The sequence below is a fragment of the Diadema setosum genome, chromosome 12 (genome assembly GCF_964275005.1).
Source record: "Diadema setosum chromosome 12, eeDiaSeto1, whole genome shotgun sequence".
NCBI classification, from domain to species: Eukaryota; Metazoa; Echinodermata; class Echinoidea; order Diadematoida; family Diadematidae; genus Diadema; species Diadema setosum.
This window is the reverse complement of record NC_092696.1, coordinates 31,444,984-31,463,012: the sequence shown is the minus strand read 5'-3', so window position 1 is coordinate 31,463,012 and position 18,029 is coordinate 31,444,984. Positions and strand designations below refer to the sequence as shown.

At 36.4% G+C, this 18,029-nt stretch overlaps 2 protein-coding genes across 2 annotated transcripts in view; both read left to right on the top strand.

Moving 5' to 3' along the window:
* The window catches only part of LOC140235881 (uncharacterized), a 38,626-nt gene extending 37,913 nt beyond the window's left edge, over positions 1 to 713 (top strand). The window contains exons 9-10 of the mRNA XM_072315875.1: positions 212 to 394; positions 672 to 713. Of these exons, the coding sequence (XP_072171976.1) occupies positions 212 to 394; positions 672 to 713 (225 nt within the window). The remainder of the gene's footprint in view (positions 1 to 211; positions 395 to 671) is intronic.
* Positions 714 to 4,104: 3,391 nt separating this feature from the next.
* LOC140236123 (uncharacterized) lies at positions 4,105 to 10,041 on the top strand. The gene is made up of 4 exons (XM_072316097.1): positions 4,105 to 4,194; positions 6,443 to 6,619; positions 8,196 to 8,264; positions 9,990 to 10,041. The coding sequence occupies exons 1-4, from the start codon at positions 4,105 to 4,107 to the stop codon at positions 9,999 to 10,001; spliced, it is 348 nt and encodes a 115-aa protein (XP_072172198.1). The 3' UTR covers positions 10,002 to 10,041.
* The last annotated feature ends 7,988 nt before the right edge of the window (positions 10,042 to 18,029 follow it).

Below are 18,029 nucleotides of genomic sequence, written 5' to 3'. Positions count from 1 at the left end.
GTGTTGATTAAGTAGAAAAATATAATATAGCTTGATCTTATGTTATATAGCTTTAAAATGTGCCACGTTACATCATAGCTATGGTAGTCTTCGATCCACCTCTACAATGGTTTCTTTTCTTCGTGTTCAAATATTCCTCTTTCCCATTTTCACACCTTTTCATTAATCTCTGTTTTTAAGTTTCACATTTCAATTCTGTTATTTTCTTCAGATTGAAGATCTGGAATTCAATCTTAGCAGCATTGATGATGATATCCTTAGTCAGTCCTCGGTGGGAGAAGACTTGGCCAAATGGGTGTGTGCTATGCCACGTCTTTCGAAGTTCACTCTCGAATGTCCCTACTTGCCCAATAGTTTCCTCTCAACAGCCGCCACCTTATTATCATCATGCAAGGTATGCCGTTTTTGCTATAATTGATATTAGTCATGTAGTGTTGGGAGAGGACTTTACTTTTTTTTTTCGAAAAATGAAAAAAAAAAAAAAACCTGTATGGTAGAATAGTGCAGTGACTCCTTTTAATAGCAAATCAATCCTATTTTACTTGATATTCTTAAGACATTATTGTAACTCGAGTCCTCCTCAGCATTATGGCATTCAATGTACTATGAACGAAAGCATTTGTATAACAAGATAAATTTTATGTCACCATGACAATTATTCTTTTTTTTAGGAAGCAGACTTGGAAGATGTGTATGTCATCATGACCGCATGAGTTTTCGGAAGTTACGTAGCAAGATACATCAGGCAGCTATATCGACTTAATATACTTTTTTAAAGAAGTTGGCCCTGGCATGATGAACTGCTTGAATAACAGTGATAGTTTATTAGATTTATATACCAGGAACCCAGATCGAAGCTTGCCAGGGAGCAGCGCACTGTACGAGTTTGACTGCAGTTACAGACAGACAGAAGTGATCAATATACAGCGTGAGGGCGCTATTATGTGGGAGTTAATTCACGTGGAGACACACATTGTAGATGTAGTAGAAGGAAGGAAATTATAAATGTTGCTTTATTGTTCTCTTCCTTTAATTCACTGGCTATTTGCTCGAAAGTTTTGTTTCTCTTGAAAAAGAATTTTGATGTTCTCATTCTATTGTATGCATCTCACTTTTTTTTTCAGTTAAAGTCGGGGAGCCTGGTTGATTCGGTGTTATATGATGCTTCGAATAACGATATGTAATAAATCAGACAGTACGTTGTATCCTGCTTGCATTGTATAGCTACAGGACTGTACATTACAATGTTAAATTGTCCACTAACGATATATTCCTCTTGATTAGGCAACATTAATGTTCAATAACAATGTTCAACAAATGCTCTTTCCTTTGGAGATTGCCTTCATGAAATATGGCGCGACGTTACTCCTCGTACATGTCTTGTTACTGTTCAAGGAGACTTTGAGACTATTTCGTCCAGTTTTGTCCCGCCTTTTTTGTGCACACGGGTCATCAGATTGATTCTTATCTTTTTAACAATTTCACCCATTATTCATAATGTTTTATGATATCATTTTTACTTTGATTCACTCGGTGTACATGTGGATCGTTATGACTGGCAATACATTGCATTTATCCGAACCTGACCAAGAACGGTAGAAAAGCATGTGATATTAACTGCCATTAAGTATGAGGATCACGGACTATAGGGAATGACGAAGCCATGTTTCATCCACTGACTCAGCTGGTAGGGTTTGTACACTCCTAGGCCTATGTGTAAAAGGAGAGTACATTATACTGCTTCCAATAAATTTGTTATCTATTCTTATCGAAACATAATCATATGGCGTGTTGATTAAGTAGAAAAAAAAAATAATATGGCTTGATCTTACGTCCATAGCTTAAAAATGTCCGCACATTACATCATAATGATGGTCTTCGATCCACCTCTACAATGGTCTCTTTCCTTCGTGTTCAATTATTCCTTCTTCCCATTTTCACACCACTCCATTAATCTCTCTTTTTTAGTTTCACATTTCGAATTCGTTATTCTTTTCAGATTGAAGATCTGGAATTCCATCTTAGCAGCAGTGTTGAAGATATCCTAAATCAGTCCTCGGTGGGAGAAGAGTTAGCCCACTTGGTGTGTGCTATGCCACGTCTTTCGAAGTTCGCCCTGATGTACCCCTATTTGCCCAGTAGTTTCTTCTCAACAGCAGCCACCTTAGCATCATCATGCCAGGTATGTAGTATTTGACTATAATTGATATGAGTCATGTAGTGTTGGGAGAGGACTTTATATTTTTTGTCAAGAAATGAAAAAAAAAAACAAAAAAAAAAAAACAAGCCTGTATGGTAGGGTAGTGCAATGACTCCTTTAGCAAATCAATCCTATTTTACTTGATATTCACATAACATTATTTGTAACTTCAATCCTCCTCAGCATTATGACATTCAATGTATGAACGAAAGCATAGGTATGAACACTTTTCATGCACTGACAAATGTACAGAAATCGAGCGCAATGCGTTTCTTCCGTTATCCGGTTGGGCTTTACACAGTCTTTTCTCTACTGACGATACAATGTTTCTCTCCGATAAGTGTGATTATTGAATTTTTACCATGAAAGAATGCACAAGCACGCAGAGAGGAGTGAGGGAAGTTGGAGAGAGAGAGGAAGAGAGATAGAGAGAGAGAGAGAGAGAGAGAGAGAGATAGATAAAAAGGGAGAGAAGGGGAGGGATATATATACATGTATATATATATAAATGCGGTAACGTTGTGCAGGTGGCGCTGTACTATTCCCAGGAAGTAAACATTGTACACATTACTTTTTTTTTTTCTTTTAATAGGAAGGGATAAGGCAAGGATATCGTTACTGAAACACAGGCACACAGACACACATACATGTGTCGGATTAACAAGCAAAGACTTTGGCAAGTTCAATTTAATTCAATTCATTCATAATAAAAGAAAGAGCTACACAAAACTAATGATGATAATATGTTAATTTTGGCTTGAAATAAACAAATGTATCTTTTTTTCACTCAAATAAAGAAAGATCCTTACAGCAAATTAGTTTTTAAAACAACCAGCGACGTCACTGGCTGTAGCTATCTCACGTCTAAAAGGAGTGTATTAGGCCTACTAAAACAATTATCATATAGACCGGGAAAATCGTTTTGGTAAGATGCTCGGGATCATGATTTTTTTTTTTTTTCTGTCGTATATTGAAATCTTGCAATCCAAAAGACTGCACGCTACGTGTGCGTCTACGCAATGATTGTGCCTCGATCAGCCTCATGATAAATGCAACTTTTAGGATAAAATGGAATAGAGTAAAGATACTTCAAGACATTTTAACCGAGAATGACACTGGGCGACTCTGTGTGCGAAAATGTGATAGGTATTTGTGATCACTTCCTCGCTGACAAAGACCGCAAAAGACAAGGCGGTGGAGTATAGTAATTTGCATTTGTAAGTCACAACTCATTATTTGAATCTAGACGGAAACAATGTACCGTAATGCGAAGGCTACTCATGTGTCTATGACTCTACGAGGACGTCGAGTCATACAATATTACAATGATACACCTTCCTATCATCCGTCAAACGGTTTATTATATCCAGGCTTTACATTGTTTCAAGCTGTTGTCTTTAACAATTAGTAATTGAGAATATTATCTTTACTACAAGAATTCCATGTCGCATAGCATTGCTCAATGTTGTAACTCAATACTAGACGTTGTGATTTTTGTTTGTTTGTGTGTTTGTTTTTCTTTGAAGTGATGAATCCTTCTTATTTACGCTAGAAACTGGTTATTATCATTTCGATGTGTTCCACTGCGAACATCGTAACAAATACGCAACTTAGTAGATTCTATTTCGCTGTCAGCTGCCAAAGAGTATTAGTTCACCAATTTGTAACATATCATAACGTGTATAACACCTCTGCAATGGTCTTTTTTTTTTTTTGCGTGTTCAAATATTTCTTCTTGCGATTTTCACACCATTCATTAATCTCTCTTTTTTATTTCCACATTTCGATTCCGTTATTTTCTTCAGATTGAAGATCTGTACTTACGTCTTTATGATGATGATGATGATGATGATATCCTAAAGCTCTCCTCGGTGGGAGAAGACTTTGCCCAATGGGTGTGTGCTATGCCACGTCTTTCCAAGTTCAGACTGAAATGCGCCTACTTGACCAATAGTTTCCTCTCAACAGCCGCCACCTTAGCATCATCATGTCAGGTATGTACATGTAGTATTTGAATATAATTGATATGAGTGATGCAGTGTTGGGAATGGACATTTGTTTTGTTTTGTTTTGTTTTTGTTTTTTTCGTTATAGATGAAAGAGAGTCTGTATTGTAGGTTGGTGTAGTGACTCCTTTAGAGAATCAATCCTATTTTACTTGATATTGACATAACTTTATTTGTAACTCCAGTCCTCCAAAGTCAGCATTATGAAATTCAATGTATAAACGAAAGAATAGGTAAGAACGCTTTTCATGCAGTGACAAATGTATGGAAATCAAGTGGAATGCGTTTCTTCCGTTATGCAGTTATGCTTCACACATTCTTTTCTTTACTAACGATATAATATTTCTTTCGGACAAGTTTCATAGTGAGAGGATGGGGGGGGGGGGCTAATGCGGCACAATGAATCCTTCTCTTACGATAAAATGGAATAGAGTAAAGATACTAAAATATATTCTAACCGAGAATGACACTGGACGACTCTGTTTGCGAAAATGTGATAGGTATTTGTGATCACTTCCTCGCTAGCAAAGACTCCAAAAATCAAGGCGTTGGAGCAGTAATTTGCAATTCGTTAAGGTGGGATTTCACGGAGCACGCGAACGATTTGCGAAGAACGCGAATGACAAAATCCAACATTCGGAAAAGTTTTTCTCTGAATGTGTTCCGACAATGAAGCCGAAAACTATTCTCGCGCAATTTGTGCGAAGTTTCTACGACGTATGTGCGAATGTCGTGTGTATCATTGCTAAAGTACAGCATGTTACGTACACGAAGAACACGCGACGGAAATGCGAACAACGAAAAATTTCCAATAATCATGGGAGAAAATGTACCCAAGGAGAGGTGGAAGCTATCATGAGTTGATTTTTTTTTTTCTTTCCTCTATTTATCCTGTCTTTTTCTCTCATTTCTCTATTGTGTGCTTGCCTACATTTTTTTTTCTTATACCTATCTCCACTAGTAAAGCATTTGATTTTTTTTTTTTGCAGTTCCTCCAACAAATAATCTCTACAGTTAAAATGAAATTTTACGTACTCAAGCGTATTCTGAGATTTTTTTTTTTGTATATCAAACATTTCTTTCTCTTTTCCTAGTCTTTAATTTCTTTTGTTACTATAGTTGTTAATAATTCTTTGATCTTTAGATGTATGCTACGATTTCTATTTGTGGAAAACGTATAGGTCATACTTACCCCAAACGTGCGCTAAACGTTCGCGAGAATGTCTCAAAACGTCGTAAAATGATCGGAAAAACTTCGCAGATTTCGCAAAACATACGCGAGACATTCTCCACAGTTTCGGAGTCTGTTTGGGGTTTCATGAACATTTTGCGAACATCGCGCGTGTATTGCGAAGGTCTTGCGCATTATGACGAGGCTTTAAAGACACTTTCGAGAACAATTCACGAGCAAAAGATTCGAAAAAAAAAATCAAACTTTTTTGAAATTCTTGCCGAAGTAAAAACGACATTCGCGAACAATCGACGACGCTTCCGAACCCTCACGTTCGTTTGGCGATCTTTTGCAGACTAGAATACGAATGCTGGATTTTGCCATTCGCGTCCGTCGCAAATCGTTCGCGTGCTCCGTGAAATCCCACCCTAAGTCACAACTCATTATTTGAATCTAAACGGAATCAATTTACAACTCATTATTTGAATCTAAACGGAATCAATATACCGTAACGCGAAGGCTACTCAGGTGTCTATGACTCTACGAGGACGTCGAGTCATACAGTAACAATGATACACCTTCCTATCATCTGTCAAACGGTTTATTCTCTCCAGGCTTTACATTGTTTCATGCTGCTGTCAATGGACGATTAGTCATAGAGAATGTTACCTTTGATACAAGAAGTCCATTGTACTCCATTAGCATTGCTCAATAATGTAACTCAATACCAGACGATGAGATTTTTGTTTGTTCGTTTGTCTGTTTGTTTTTCTTTTAAAGTGATGAATCCTTCTCATGTACGCTAGAAACGGATTACTATTATTGCGATGAGTTTTACCGCAAAGATCGTAATAAATACACAACTTAGTAGATTCTATTTCGTTGTCTGCTTCCACAGAATATACCTCAGCTAATTTGTAACAAGTAAAGTGCGTGATACGTTATACCAATGTTCAGAACATTCCGAAAGAGAGGGAGAGAGAGAATCAGAAACGAACGAAGGAAAACGGGACGGTAGAGTTGAAAAATATGTGACTGCCGTTTTTTCCCCTCTTTCTGATACAGATCAGGGAATTTTACATATTTACCATGTCAGAGGAAAAATTCGTCTCAGAGTCAGCAGCAGCAAACTTGGCTGAATTTCTGTGTTGTCTGCCCCATCTTACACGTGCCAGCATCAATGAGCTAAACCTGCCAAGGACATTCTTCACGACAATTGCCTCCCAGGCTTCACGCCATAGAGTAAGAATCAGTCATTCTCATCCAACACTGTCCTGTTCAAAATGGGGGGGGGGGGGTGGAGAGGGGTGGGGAGCATCAATTACCGTGAGCGAGATATTTCTCACCATGCAGTTTTTCCATTCCGATGGCATTGACATACGAAATCCGCCAATCCCATGATAGATGAAACACAATTGCATAATTCCCAAATTCGAATTGAAGATGTTGCAAAGTTTGAAAAACGAATAAAGAAAACGTCTCAACCATTAGCATTTTAATCATGAGTATTCTCAATCCGTTCCAACCCTCGACAATCAATGAAAGTTTTGTAAAAGAAATTGTACCAAAATGAACACTTCTTTGCAACGAAGGTGGATGTTCACATTTTGAAATTCTTCCCTCAGGGATTTTTAATGCATTTGATTGAGAAATTGTCCTATATCGTCGTAAATAACCACCGAAATGATCAGGGTTTTAGTAGTAGCCATGAAAAAAAAGAGAATCATGGGCGTTCGTACTCGAGCAGGATTCGAACGTACGTATCTTGAAGAATTACGAAGTACCCGCTGCATGCTGTAAGGAGTAGAACCAACACTTGCTGTCGAGCGAAAACTCGTTGGTCTAGTGGAGATGACTCCTGTCCGGAGATCAGGAGGTTGTGGGTTCGAATCCCGCTCGAGTACATACGCCCATGACTTTTAATCATAGCTACCACTAAAACACTGATCGATACAGTTCTTATTTACGTCGATGTAGGGCAATTTGTCAGTCAGTTGCATTGAAGGTGGATGGGTCATTCCATATTGGTAAGAACACGTAATTAAAATATCTAGTATGCTGTCATGAAACGATTTCCTTATAGAGAACATCAAAATCTGGTATATGAAGAGCTTGTTTCCAAAAGGCGCTTAATCCATTGAAAATGATGGATTTAGCTCCTTTTCGAAGCAAGCTCTCCCTCTCTTTCTTCCTCTCTCTCTCCCTCTCTCACTCTCTCTCTCTCTCTCTCTCTCTATATATATATATATATATATACATATATAACCGTGCATCACAAAACGAACAAAAAGTCGCAAGCAGTGATTTTGTGTGAGGACTGAACATAGGTGAAATGGGTCGACCTAAGCAATCTTGAGTTTTTCATATTTTCTGAAAGAGCAAGTCCTTTCTTTCCAATATTTAGATAGGTTAAGAGAGTCCACTTGACTTGAGTAATAGATTATTTTAAAGCTTAGAGTCTGCTTCTTCAGAATCTGCTCTGAACTAAATATCCATGTCTGGCGACTTTTTGTTGGTTTTATGATGCAGGGTCACATATATATATGTGATAAAAACCTAAAATGGCAATAGATCTAAAAACGCTTTATCCTGGCGAGGAAAGCGCATGAGATCTATTGCCATTTTAGGTTTTTATCATTTTATCATTTTATCATTTATCATTTTAGGTTATATATATATATATATATATATATGTATATATATATATATATATATATATATATATATATATATATACATATATAATATTATATATTTATATATACATTGTATAATTTATAGAATATGTGCGTTTTTCATGTTGGTCATTATGCTATAGGTGGAACGCATCAGCATCAATTACGAGCCGTTAAGCGAGTTGATGAGTGACTATCGAGGAGGCACAGAGGTATTCATATTGTGTTTTCATCTTATACCTTATTAGTAATGATGAGCTAGCATTAGCTGGACAAACAGAAAAAAAAGTCAAATCAAATGCTCTGTTAAAAACTGCACACATTTCAAACCATTTCATCTAGCAACCTCTATATGAGACAGTTTCGTGCATTTTATTTCTGATAGCCATATTTTTCTCAGTATGGACTGTGTGCTGTGTCTTGCTGTGATTTCGACATTATGTTTGTCACTAGTATATGTCTTGAAGATCCCGTCCAATAAATAAATGAATATATATATATATTTATATATATATATATATATATAAATGAATATATATATATTTATATATATATATATATATATATATATATATATATATATATATATTGCATTGTTGTCGATCATAAATGTTGTCCGCCCATTTTTATTCAAAACTTAATTTTTGACATTATTTGTCTGCCAGATTGCACGAAGACAAGCATCTAGATTTGGCCCGTGGCTTTCTATGCCCCATTGAGATTTTCATGTCAGGACACACCTTTAGAGGCAACTTCGAAAATGTTCAAACTTAAGTCACAATAGGTATGAACATGACATAGGAAATACGGGCGACTTCAAAAGTGAATTATTGCAAAGCGTTACCAGACACGTGCTGAAGTGGTAGTCGGCCAAATAGAAATAGTTTATATTTAATTGTATACGAGTTGAATACTTTTCCCAGTCGATTCAGACAGTATAATCCTTGTAGTGTACTTTACATGTTTTCCCGATAATATCAGAAACTTAAGATTCATTTCGATTTGCAGTCTTAACCCAGTACAATTAATTATTTCTTTTTATAATTATATCAATACGGTAATTGTGATCAATGAAGGAAAACAAGAAAAAGTAAAGATGAGATAAAAATGGACAACAATGGTAAAGAATACATCAACGTTACGTTCTATGCTTTTACATTTGATATATCCGTCTCATTGAAAAAGTATACAATGATGCATAGGCCTACAATATATCTAACGACGTAATGTCAGTTATAACTCCAGAAGAAAAAAATCAGTAAACATAAGGACATAATGCGCTTCAGTATAAGAATTTTTTTTTTCCATTCCAACAATACCGAGTAATAGTAAATTCTTAGTATGAATTGGAAGAGATGTGTTGAACAATATAAAAGGACGGGCATAGAACATTTCAATCAGTTGTGTGAGATGATGGTTTGGAAACATTCACATCTAGCAATACCTACTTTCGGAAATGACGTGGGTTACCCAAAAACGATGTATTGACCTCAACTTGCATGTCGTTGCTGAAAAAAAAAAAAAAAAAATCTCTTTCCGAGATCTTCGCGACATGCGCTGCTGCCTGCACAAAATGTACATGGAATTAGCTTTCTTATTTTGGTGCTTTCAGATTTGCGCAAAAATAGGTTGCTAGCTTCAGTTTTAGATACAGTATTATATAGGCAGTGTAAACAGTGAATAGTAAGCTGTTTTGAGCGACGACATGCAATATCGCATATTTGCGTGAAATGTGCAGTGCGAAGTTTCATAGGCAAAGTTAGTGAACTTTAAACATAATATCACGCAGGTTGCGAATCAACACTAGCAAAACCGACAATAAGAGTTCATGTATCCGAGGTACCTTATGTGAATCAGACCAATATTTAAAAGTCATCTATGAATATCTGGCAAAACTTCACCATTCTATTCAATCTCCTCTCACGCTTCAATTATAGCTCAATCAGTGACGGAAACCGCTCAGGAGGCGACAGCAGCCACAAAACTGGCCAGGTTTATCATGCTTATTGGCAAGAAATCTCACATTCTTCAGATGAATCTGAAACAAACAGGAACGGAAGCATGTAACTATTCATGGAGTTGGCTTCGTGAGGGGACCAGAAAAAAAAAAAAAAAAAAAAAACGACGGACACATGCAAGAGAGCGAAGATAACAAACCCAGAGGACAAAGTCATTGCTGGAGAGATGTATTAACTAAAGATAATCGTCATAGAAAAGGGTCACAAAGTTCGTAGACATTGATAGACAAGCCACCGAAGGAAGGGAGTGGAGCGAAGAAGCGGAGAAAGGAAGTGAGGGAAGGAAGATGATGAGAACATGGACCAGAACGAAAGGACGATAGAAGGAAGACATTGAAACAACATTCGAGTCTGGAAACAAAAGCAAGAAGGGGCAATAATCGGTACGAAGGGAGGACGGGACGTATAACACTGTATAGTGAAACATGAGGGGGGGGGGTATCATTCTAGTCACGCTAGTGTGGAATCCACGTGCTGGTCGAAGTCCTTGGGACAGGCAGTTTTCTTCCGTCATATCGAAATTTCTTTGTAACTGAACAGGCCAATTTACACTTGCTTGGAAAAATCGCGATTTTTCTAAAATCGCGACATTTGGGTGTAAGTTGCTAAGCAACTACACCCAAACGCCCTCGAAACATCGCCAGAAAAATCGCCAGCCGGAGTGCGATTTTTTGAAACATCGCGAAGTTTGAGGCGAAGTTAGCGAGTGTAAACCCAAGCTGCAGAAATATCGCGATTTTTCAACACATGACTTTCGGTATCGGATTGCACCGGGAGTTCACGCGCGCTCCCGATCCCTCTTTGGAACGTGTAGAGAGTACGTCGGTCACTGGCCAGAGTAGTACACGGTATAGACAGCTGTGTACAGGTCTAAACGGCCGATCCTCGATCGGCTCGTGGTCTCTCACCTCCCTCTCCCTGATGAAACTAGTACGTGAAAACTACTACTAGTAGCAAACCTGAAGTTCTCCAACCACGTATCATCACCCCAAGACGACTTAACAAAATAATGTTCTCCCAGAAATGCGTTGATTCAGATTGTGGAAGTGCCCATACTGCTCTCGATATACGTTGTTTGTGGAATACAGGAGTACGTAACAAGTGTTTCTTGCTGTCGCCTGATAAAATACTAGTCCTAACTTTCAAGTCCTACTTCTCACTTTCGTCACAGAGATGCCAAGTTCAAAAAACTTTTATGAGTGAGATTTTTATGACTCGGCGTCTCGGCGCTCGCGCGCATGCGAACGAAGAGGGTGTCCCCCTCCCATGGTAGGGAGCTTTTTTAAATCATTAGTTCTTAATGATGCGATCTGGTGCATACTTAAGTGATTATTTTTTACTAATTTTGAAAGGCAACAAGGAAATATACCTTCAATTGCAACTATCACTCTAATCCTTTGAGCTATGCTCCTTATTTTTGGCCCAAATTGCAGACTTCACCAGATGCGTGAGAAAAATGGGTGCCATGCGTGAGATCGTGACACAGACCCTAAATGCTTGAGTCTCACGCAGAATGCGTGAGACTTGGTAGCTCTGTCGTCATATCGGCGAAATTTCATGATCCTCCTGAATGCTGAGGCACTGTAGATGAAGTGTTACACACCTATGTGATCTAGTAATATAGCAAACTATATAGTTTTACCGTAAGTAAACAGTCTCGAGAAGCACAAATTTATGTGTGCATTGTACTGATAAAAAGCCCTGGCTCAACGTTCCAACCAGCTAGCTGTGATCAAAATATACTGCACTGCAGTGAAAACGAACAGAATAGCGCGCGCTTCCACTCAGCTACCGTGTTGAAAAGAGGTAAATTACGCATGCGCACTACCGACCAAAAAATCGCGATGTTTCGTGAAGCTCAAACTTCGCATGCTTTTGCGCAAGTGTAAACGGTGGAACCAAAATATCGCGATTTTAAAAATCGCGATGTTAGTAAGTGTAAATGCGGCTAATAATAAACAATACAAAAAATAGAGAGGATAATGTATCACATGCAATTGATTGACATGTTAATTAAGATTTATACTTCAATTATGATACATTTCGTGGCTAGACGGTTTTACATTCTTTGCTGAAGAATTTGTAATTGAGCTACCCATAATGCATGTATATAGAACAGGTGTGTTGTACAGTATAATTCACGAATATTGGGTGTACAGTATATATTAAAGAATGTTCATTGTAAGGATATTCCCTTGTAGTTCTCGAAAAGTGTATACAAGGTGTCTTGGAACGGGACTCTTCCTTATCATTCTAAAGCTCATAGGATGTTATCGCCTTTTGTCTTCTTCCTCGTTATGTATTATTTTAATGTAGACTCTTTGCGTTTCGAAATGTCATAGATATTGCTTTCTTTAGGACGAGCTTCTAGTCCTGCTTCTGGATTAGACTATTTTTTTTTTTTTTTGTGACTGGATGAACATTACTATAATGAGACAGTGAATTTGACTCAACTCGAATGAACCCAATCAAATCTACACGATCCACGGAACTGTACACTCAGACAGGAGAGTAATATAGTGCACCGTGCAGTCTGCATGACCAGTGGAAGTGGGTTTTCATCCTGATCGAGAAATGATATTGGATTAGTACCTTTCTCGCCTAATATGATAGAGTTTGGGCCTCGCTCATTTAATGAAATCTGGTTGGTACCGTGCTCGAGAAATAGAGTTTGAATTGGGTTTGAGCCTTGCTCGGCAAGTGAAGTTAGATTTGGACCTTACTCGAGCTGTGCATTTTGGATTCCAGCTTGCTCGAAAAGTAAGATTGGGTTTGCAATGTGCCTGAGAAGTGAACGTACTTTTATACTCATTTAAATCAGTGAACGTATATTTCATTTCAATTCGAGTCATATCCGACTCGCCCACTTGTATCATCGAGTATCTGGATAATATTCTTCTCGTCAAAATTAATTTCGGTGCCCGTTCAATCATGAACAATAAAATACACAATATTAGTGATTTCAGTATTGCAGTTACAATACACCATTCCGATGAAAATACTGTATTACAGTCTGCGTCATTATGCGTTGTTGGATTAAGCTATGGATAATTTTGTTTCTAATGACTGGGACGTCGATGTTTCTGGAATTTAGCATTACTGCAGTGTTAATAATGCTTTCTTTGTTTAATAATGCACAGAAAATGAATGCTGGTGTAGACGTTATATATATATATATATATATATATATATATATATATATATATATATATATTCGTGTGTATGTTTGTTATCTTATAATCCCATGAAATCGAGATAGCCTGTATAGGACTTTTATCACGTAGTGTCCGTTATTTTGTTGCTATAATCGTATTCCCGAGTGTATAATTGTCTCTTTTCAATGTATTTACGAAATTCCTTCATTTTCCTTCTCTTCTGCACATCCCAAAACGCATTGCAAAGCTACAACTGTACTTCCCGACAAACATTTGCAGGTCACTGTCTCAACGGCCAAAATAATTCCATTATTTAAGAAGGATGATAAATCTGAAGTCAGTAATTATCGTCCAATTTCATTACTATCATCATTGTCCAAACTTATGGAGAAACTCATAAGAGAACTATTTTTTTTTGAAGTTGCATAATATTTTGACTAATTCTCAATTTGACTTTCGAGAGAAGCATGATATAACTCATGCTCTTTTATATTTTGTTGATAAAGTAGTTCACGCAATTGATAATAATTCTCATTTAATTACTATTTTCTTGGACTTCTCCAAGGCCTTCGACACATTTGATCACGATATTCTACTCCACAAGTTATCACATTACGGAATACGTGGGAAGGCTTTGGATTGGTTCAAGAGTTATTTAGGAGATAGAAGACAATTTGTTACAATTAAAGACAATATTATTCAGTAATAAGAGAAGTGAATGTTGGCGTTCCACAAGGAAGCTTATTAGGGCCATAATTATTCATTGCTTATATTAATGACTTTTGTCAGACATCCGATGTACTGTCCTTGATCCATTTTGCTGACGATACCAGTGTATTTTTTTGCCCACAATGATGTCAATGTTCTTGTTCAAAAAGTCAATGCTAAATTACGAAAAGTTTATAATTGGGTAAGAGCCAATAAATCATCGTTGAATGCCCCAAAAACGAAATATATGAATTGTAGTAATACTGTTGACACTTTGAGTACAGCTATAGTTTTGAATGATTTTCATTTAGAACAAGTTTCACATTTTAAATCCCTTGGAATCATTGTTGACGACAAACTTTCGTGGAAGTTACATATTGATTGTAAATCCAACACAATCTCACGTAGTATAGGTGTTATAAATAGAATGAAATTGCACATCCCACAAAAATCATTACTTATGTTATATTCGTCTTTGATATTGCCTTATCTTAATTATGGTGTTTTAGTTTGGGGCAACACTCACCATAACCTACTGGACAGAGTGTTCCTTCTACAAAAGAAAGCTCTCCGTGTCATCAGTTATCCTTTCATACCCTTCCACTCAAATATGTTATTTACCGCTAATAAGCTGCTAAAAATTAAAGATTTGTATTCACTTAATTTGGGGCAATTTATGTGTACGTTCAGCAACAACTCTCTCCCCTCCATTTTCGATTCTATGTTTCAAAGAAATCAATCATTCCATGACTATCCCACTCGACATTCCAATGAATTTCACTTACCTCTTTTACGAACAATTCTTTCTAAGAACACACTTAACTATACTGGCCCATCTTATTGGGATTTTCTGAATAATGACATAAAAAAACTTTTTTTATTGCAATGTTATATGTTCCTACATCAGAATTGAATCAGCCTGTTGGCTCATTTTAATTTCTTTTCGAAGAATTTTGATTACCAATAATATACTGTCACATATTTTCTCGTCCCTGTTGTCCTAAGTCACTTACAGAGTAAATTCGATTCTACTTGTATTAATTCCGCATCTATTTATCTCTATTTTTCCATATTTCCGTATCCTTTCCACGCATCCCATTTTTTTTCGACATAGTTCTAAAGAGGATCGCTGGATATGTTTTGCCTTTCTGTCCGTTGTATTATCTTCCTATTATGACAGTCTTGTCTCGTTCTGTCTTGTGTTTAAGTCCCCCTTTATAAGTTTTGTCGTCCCAGTCTCGTTTAATGTTCATTCGCCTGTGTATGTGTGTCTGTCTGTTATTCTGTCTTCTTATTGGGCTTCCAGACTTTTTTGTTTATCTGACTTTATTCCCAATTTTTTCCCTTCTTTTGCAGCAGTTCATTTTCTATTGACATTCTGTACCTGAGGGGCCCACATTCTACAAGCATTGCCTTTTTAGTGGGTCCCTCCATTTTTCGAAATTTTGTGTAATGTTATATCGTCTATATCACTTCAGTCAATTTTCATTACAACATATTTGTTACCCCAAGGTTCCACAGTTATGTTTTCTCAATTTACTTTGTTTTGATTATATGTAACCTCATTCTCTGTTACCAAAGAAAGTGAAATGTTTATGCTCTTTTCGAAAAATGAAATAAAGTTTGAATTGAATTGAAAAAAAAAAATGTATTTACCTCCCTCGCTCCCTCCTTCTCTCTCTCTCTCCCTCTCTCTCTCCCTCTCTCTGTTGTCTTTGTATACCAGTATTGTCCCATTTACATATCAATTTGTTCTCTCTATTGGGCTTCCGAAATCAAAGTATGTTGTATTTATTTATTTATTATTATTATTTTTTTTTTTTTGGTATTAGAAGGGCCAACATTATGACACGGGCTGTATGTTCACTAGGTACATCCATTTTTTGTACAGTACGTATCTGTTCTTCTATGTGATTTACTACAATGTTTTGTTGTGTCAAAAGATGTGTCATTATTGCTCGCTATTGTTTTATAAAGTTTCTTTATCAATATGCCGCTTATAGTATGAAATGCATGTTATGATTTCTAAAATTGAATACATTTCCAATGAATTAAATTGAAATCTTATCATATGCATATGTAAAATTTAGTAAATCTCACCTCATAATGTTGTAAAGAAATTGATGTCGGCTGCTTCGAGGAAGCATTGTTAAAATAAGAATGAGTAAGTTTAAAAACTTGCATATTGGTGATTTCTCAACTTATGCCAAGACTATGCCAATACCATGTTAAAACTGGTAATACCCCATCTACGGCGAATCAATGCCAATCTGGTGAAGCCTGAGCAGAATTCAGTCAGCGGAAGCTGTATCATTCTTACCTGAAGGAAATGGGGAAAACTAGTGACCACACATGACCAATCAGAATGGAGGATTTGTCGTATGACATATTATATATATATACATATATATATATATATATATGAAGAGTTTGTTTGCAAAAACCGATAAGTCCATATTTGTCAAATGGAGATATTTGCGATTAAAGGTCAAGAAAAATAAAGAGAATAATAAGAAAATTGTTGCTTCTTTTGACCATAACTTCAAAAATATACCTTTATATGTAGTGACCAATGTATCATTTAAAAGGTATTATTTTGTACTTTATGACAGAGACCGTACTTCAAAATCTTCAAAAATGGACTTATCGGTTTTTGCAAACAAGCTCTTCATATATATATATATATATACTCCTAGATGGGTCATTTGGGAGACATTTCCATTTGTTTTATATGTAAATTTATTATTACACGTTCAATGGCAGTTTACGCAATGGAGACACGAAAATTGTCTCCTTAATGACCAGTTGTCTCCCTAATGAAGACACTTCCCCCCAATATGTCTCCCTAAGGTGCCAACTAGGGATATATATATATATATATATATATATATATATATATATATACTGTATATAATTATATACATATATTTATGAAGAGTTTGTTCGCAAAAACCGATAAGTCCATTTTTGAAGATTTTGAAGTACGGTCTCTGTCATAAAAAAAGTATAAAATCATACCTTTCAAATGATAATATTGGGCAATACATATAAAGATACATTTTTGAAGTTATGGTCAAAAGAAGTAAGTTTGTTTTTACTATTCCCGTTATTTTTCTTAACCTTTAATGGCAAATATCTCCATTTGGCAAATATGGACTTATCGGTTTTTGCGAACAAACTCTTCACATATATCATAAAATTATAATAGAAAAGTAGAGAATCAGCACAACATATCAATTAACATAATTATTATCTATATCATGCCCAATGCCCTAAGCTCAGAACTTTTGTTCTTGTTGATCGTATTCAAATCCTTCTAAGCAATCATTACGCGACGAATCAGTAACAAGGCAAGGTGGCTCAGTATGTTATTCCAAAGTCATAGCGTATCTCCCTACAGCTTCCCATCGAAGCGCGCACTTAACCCGTTTCATAGGGGAACCTGGTGGCCTGTGTATTAAGTCTATGGGAATTTCAGAATTTAGTATGGAACGGGTTAACTCCCCTTGAGTCTTTCTGAGTAATGACGTGTGTTATCATGTCCGTCTTAGTAGAAGAAATTTCTATCCCTCTGATAGGATATAAAACGGAGGTCTCGTATTTGAGAGAGTCTCACGCCATGAATGCACGCAAAAGATCCCACTTCAATTCATTGCAAAGAGCAGAGTGCATACACTGGTGAAGTGATCCACTCCAAGTACTCAACCAGACTGTATGAAAGAACATAACACAATCAAATTATAATGTAATTTGTTTTTGACATTCACACATCAAACACATACACACACATACATCCAACACACACACAGACAGACACACACACTCATAAACATACAAACGAAAGAGTTATCAAATTAAACACGAATTAAGCTTTTTGTCTGATTTATTATCATACATTTGTATTTACATAAAGCTAGCATTACCACGGTTTGTTTGGATTACGGTACGTATATAACAACAAGAGATACATTGAAAACTAAGATTAATTTTCTATTCTCCATTGTCTCTATTTTCCATCACGGAACAAACAAATAAACAAGAAAAAAATCTAAAAATTCCAAAGAGTCATAGAGAGAGAGAGAGAGAGAGAGAAAGA

Excerpts from the sequence above, each read along its gene's own strand:
- LOC140236123 (XM_072316097.1), top strand. The coding sequence starts at position 4,105 with ATGCCACGTCTTTCCAAGTTCAGACTGAAATGCGCCTACTTGACCAAT. Across the intron at positions 4,195-6,442 it reads CCTTAGCATCATCATGTCAG|ATCAGGGAATTTTACATATT; the intron begins GTATGTACATGT and ends TTTCTGATACAG. Across the intron at positions 6,620-8,195 it reads CCCAGGCTTCACGCCATAGA|GTGGAACGCATCAGCATCAA; the intron begins GTAAGAATCAGT and ends ATTATGCTATAG.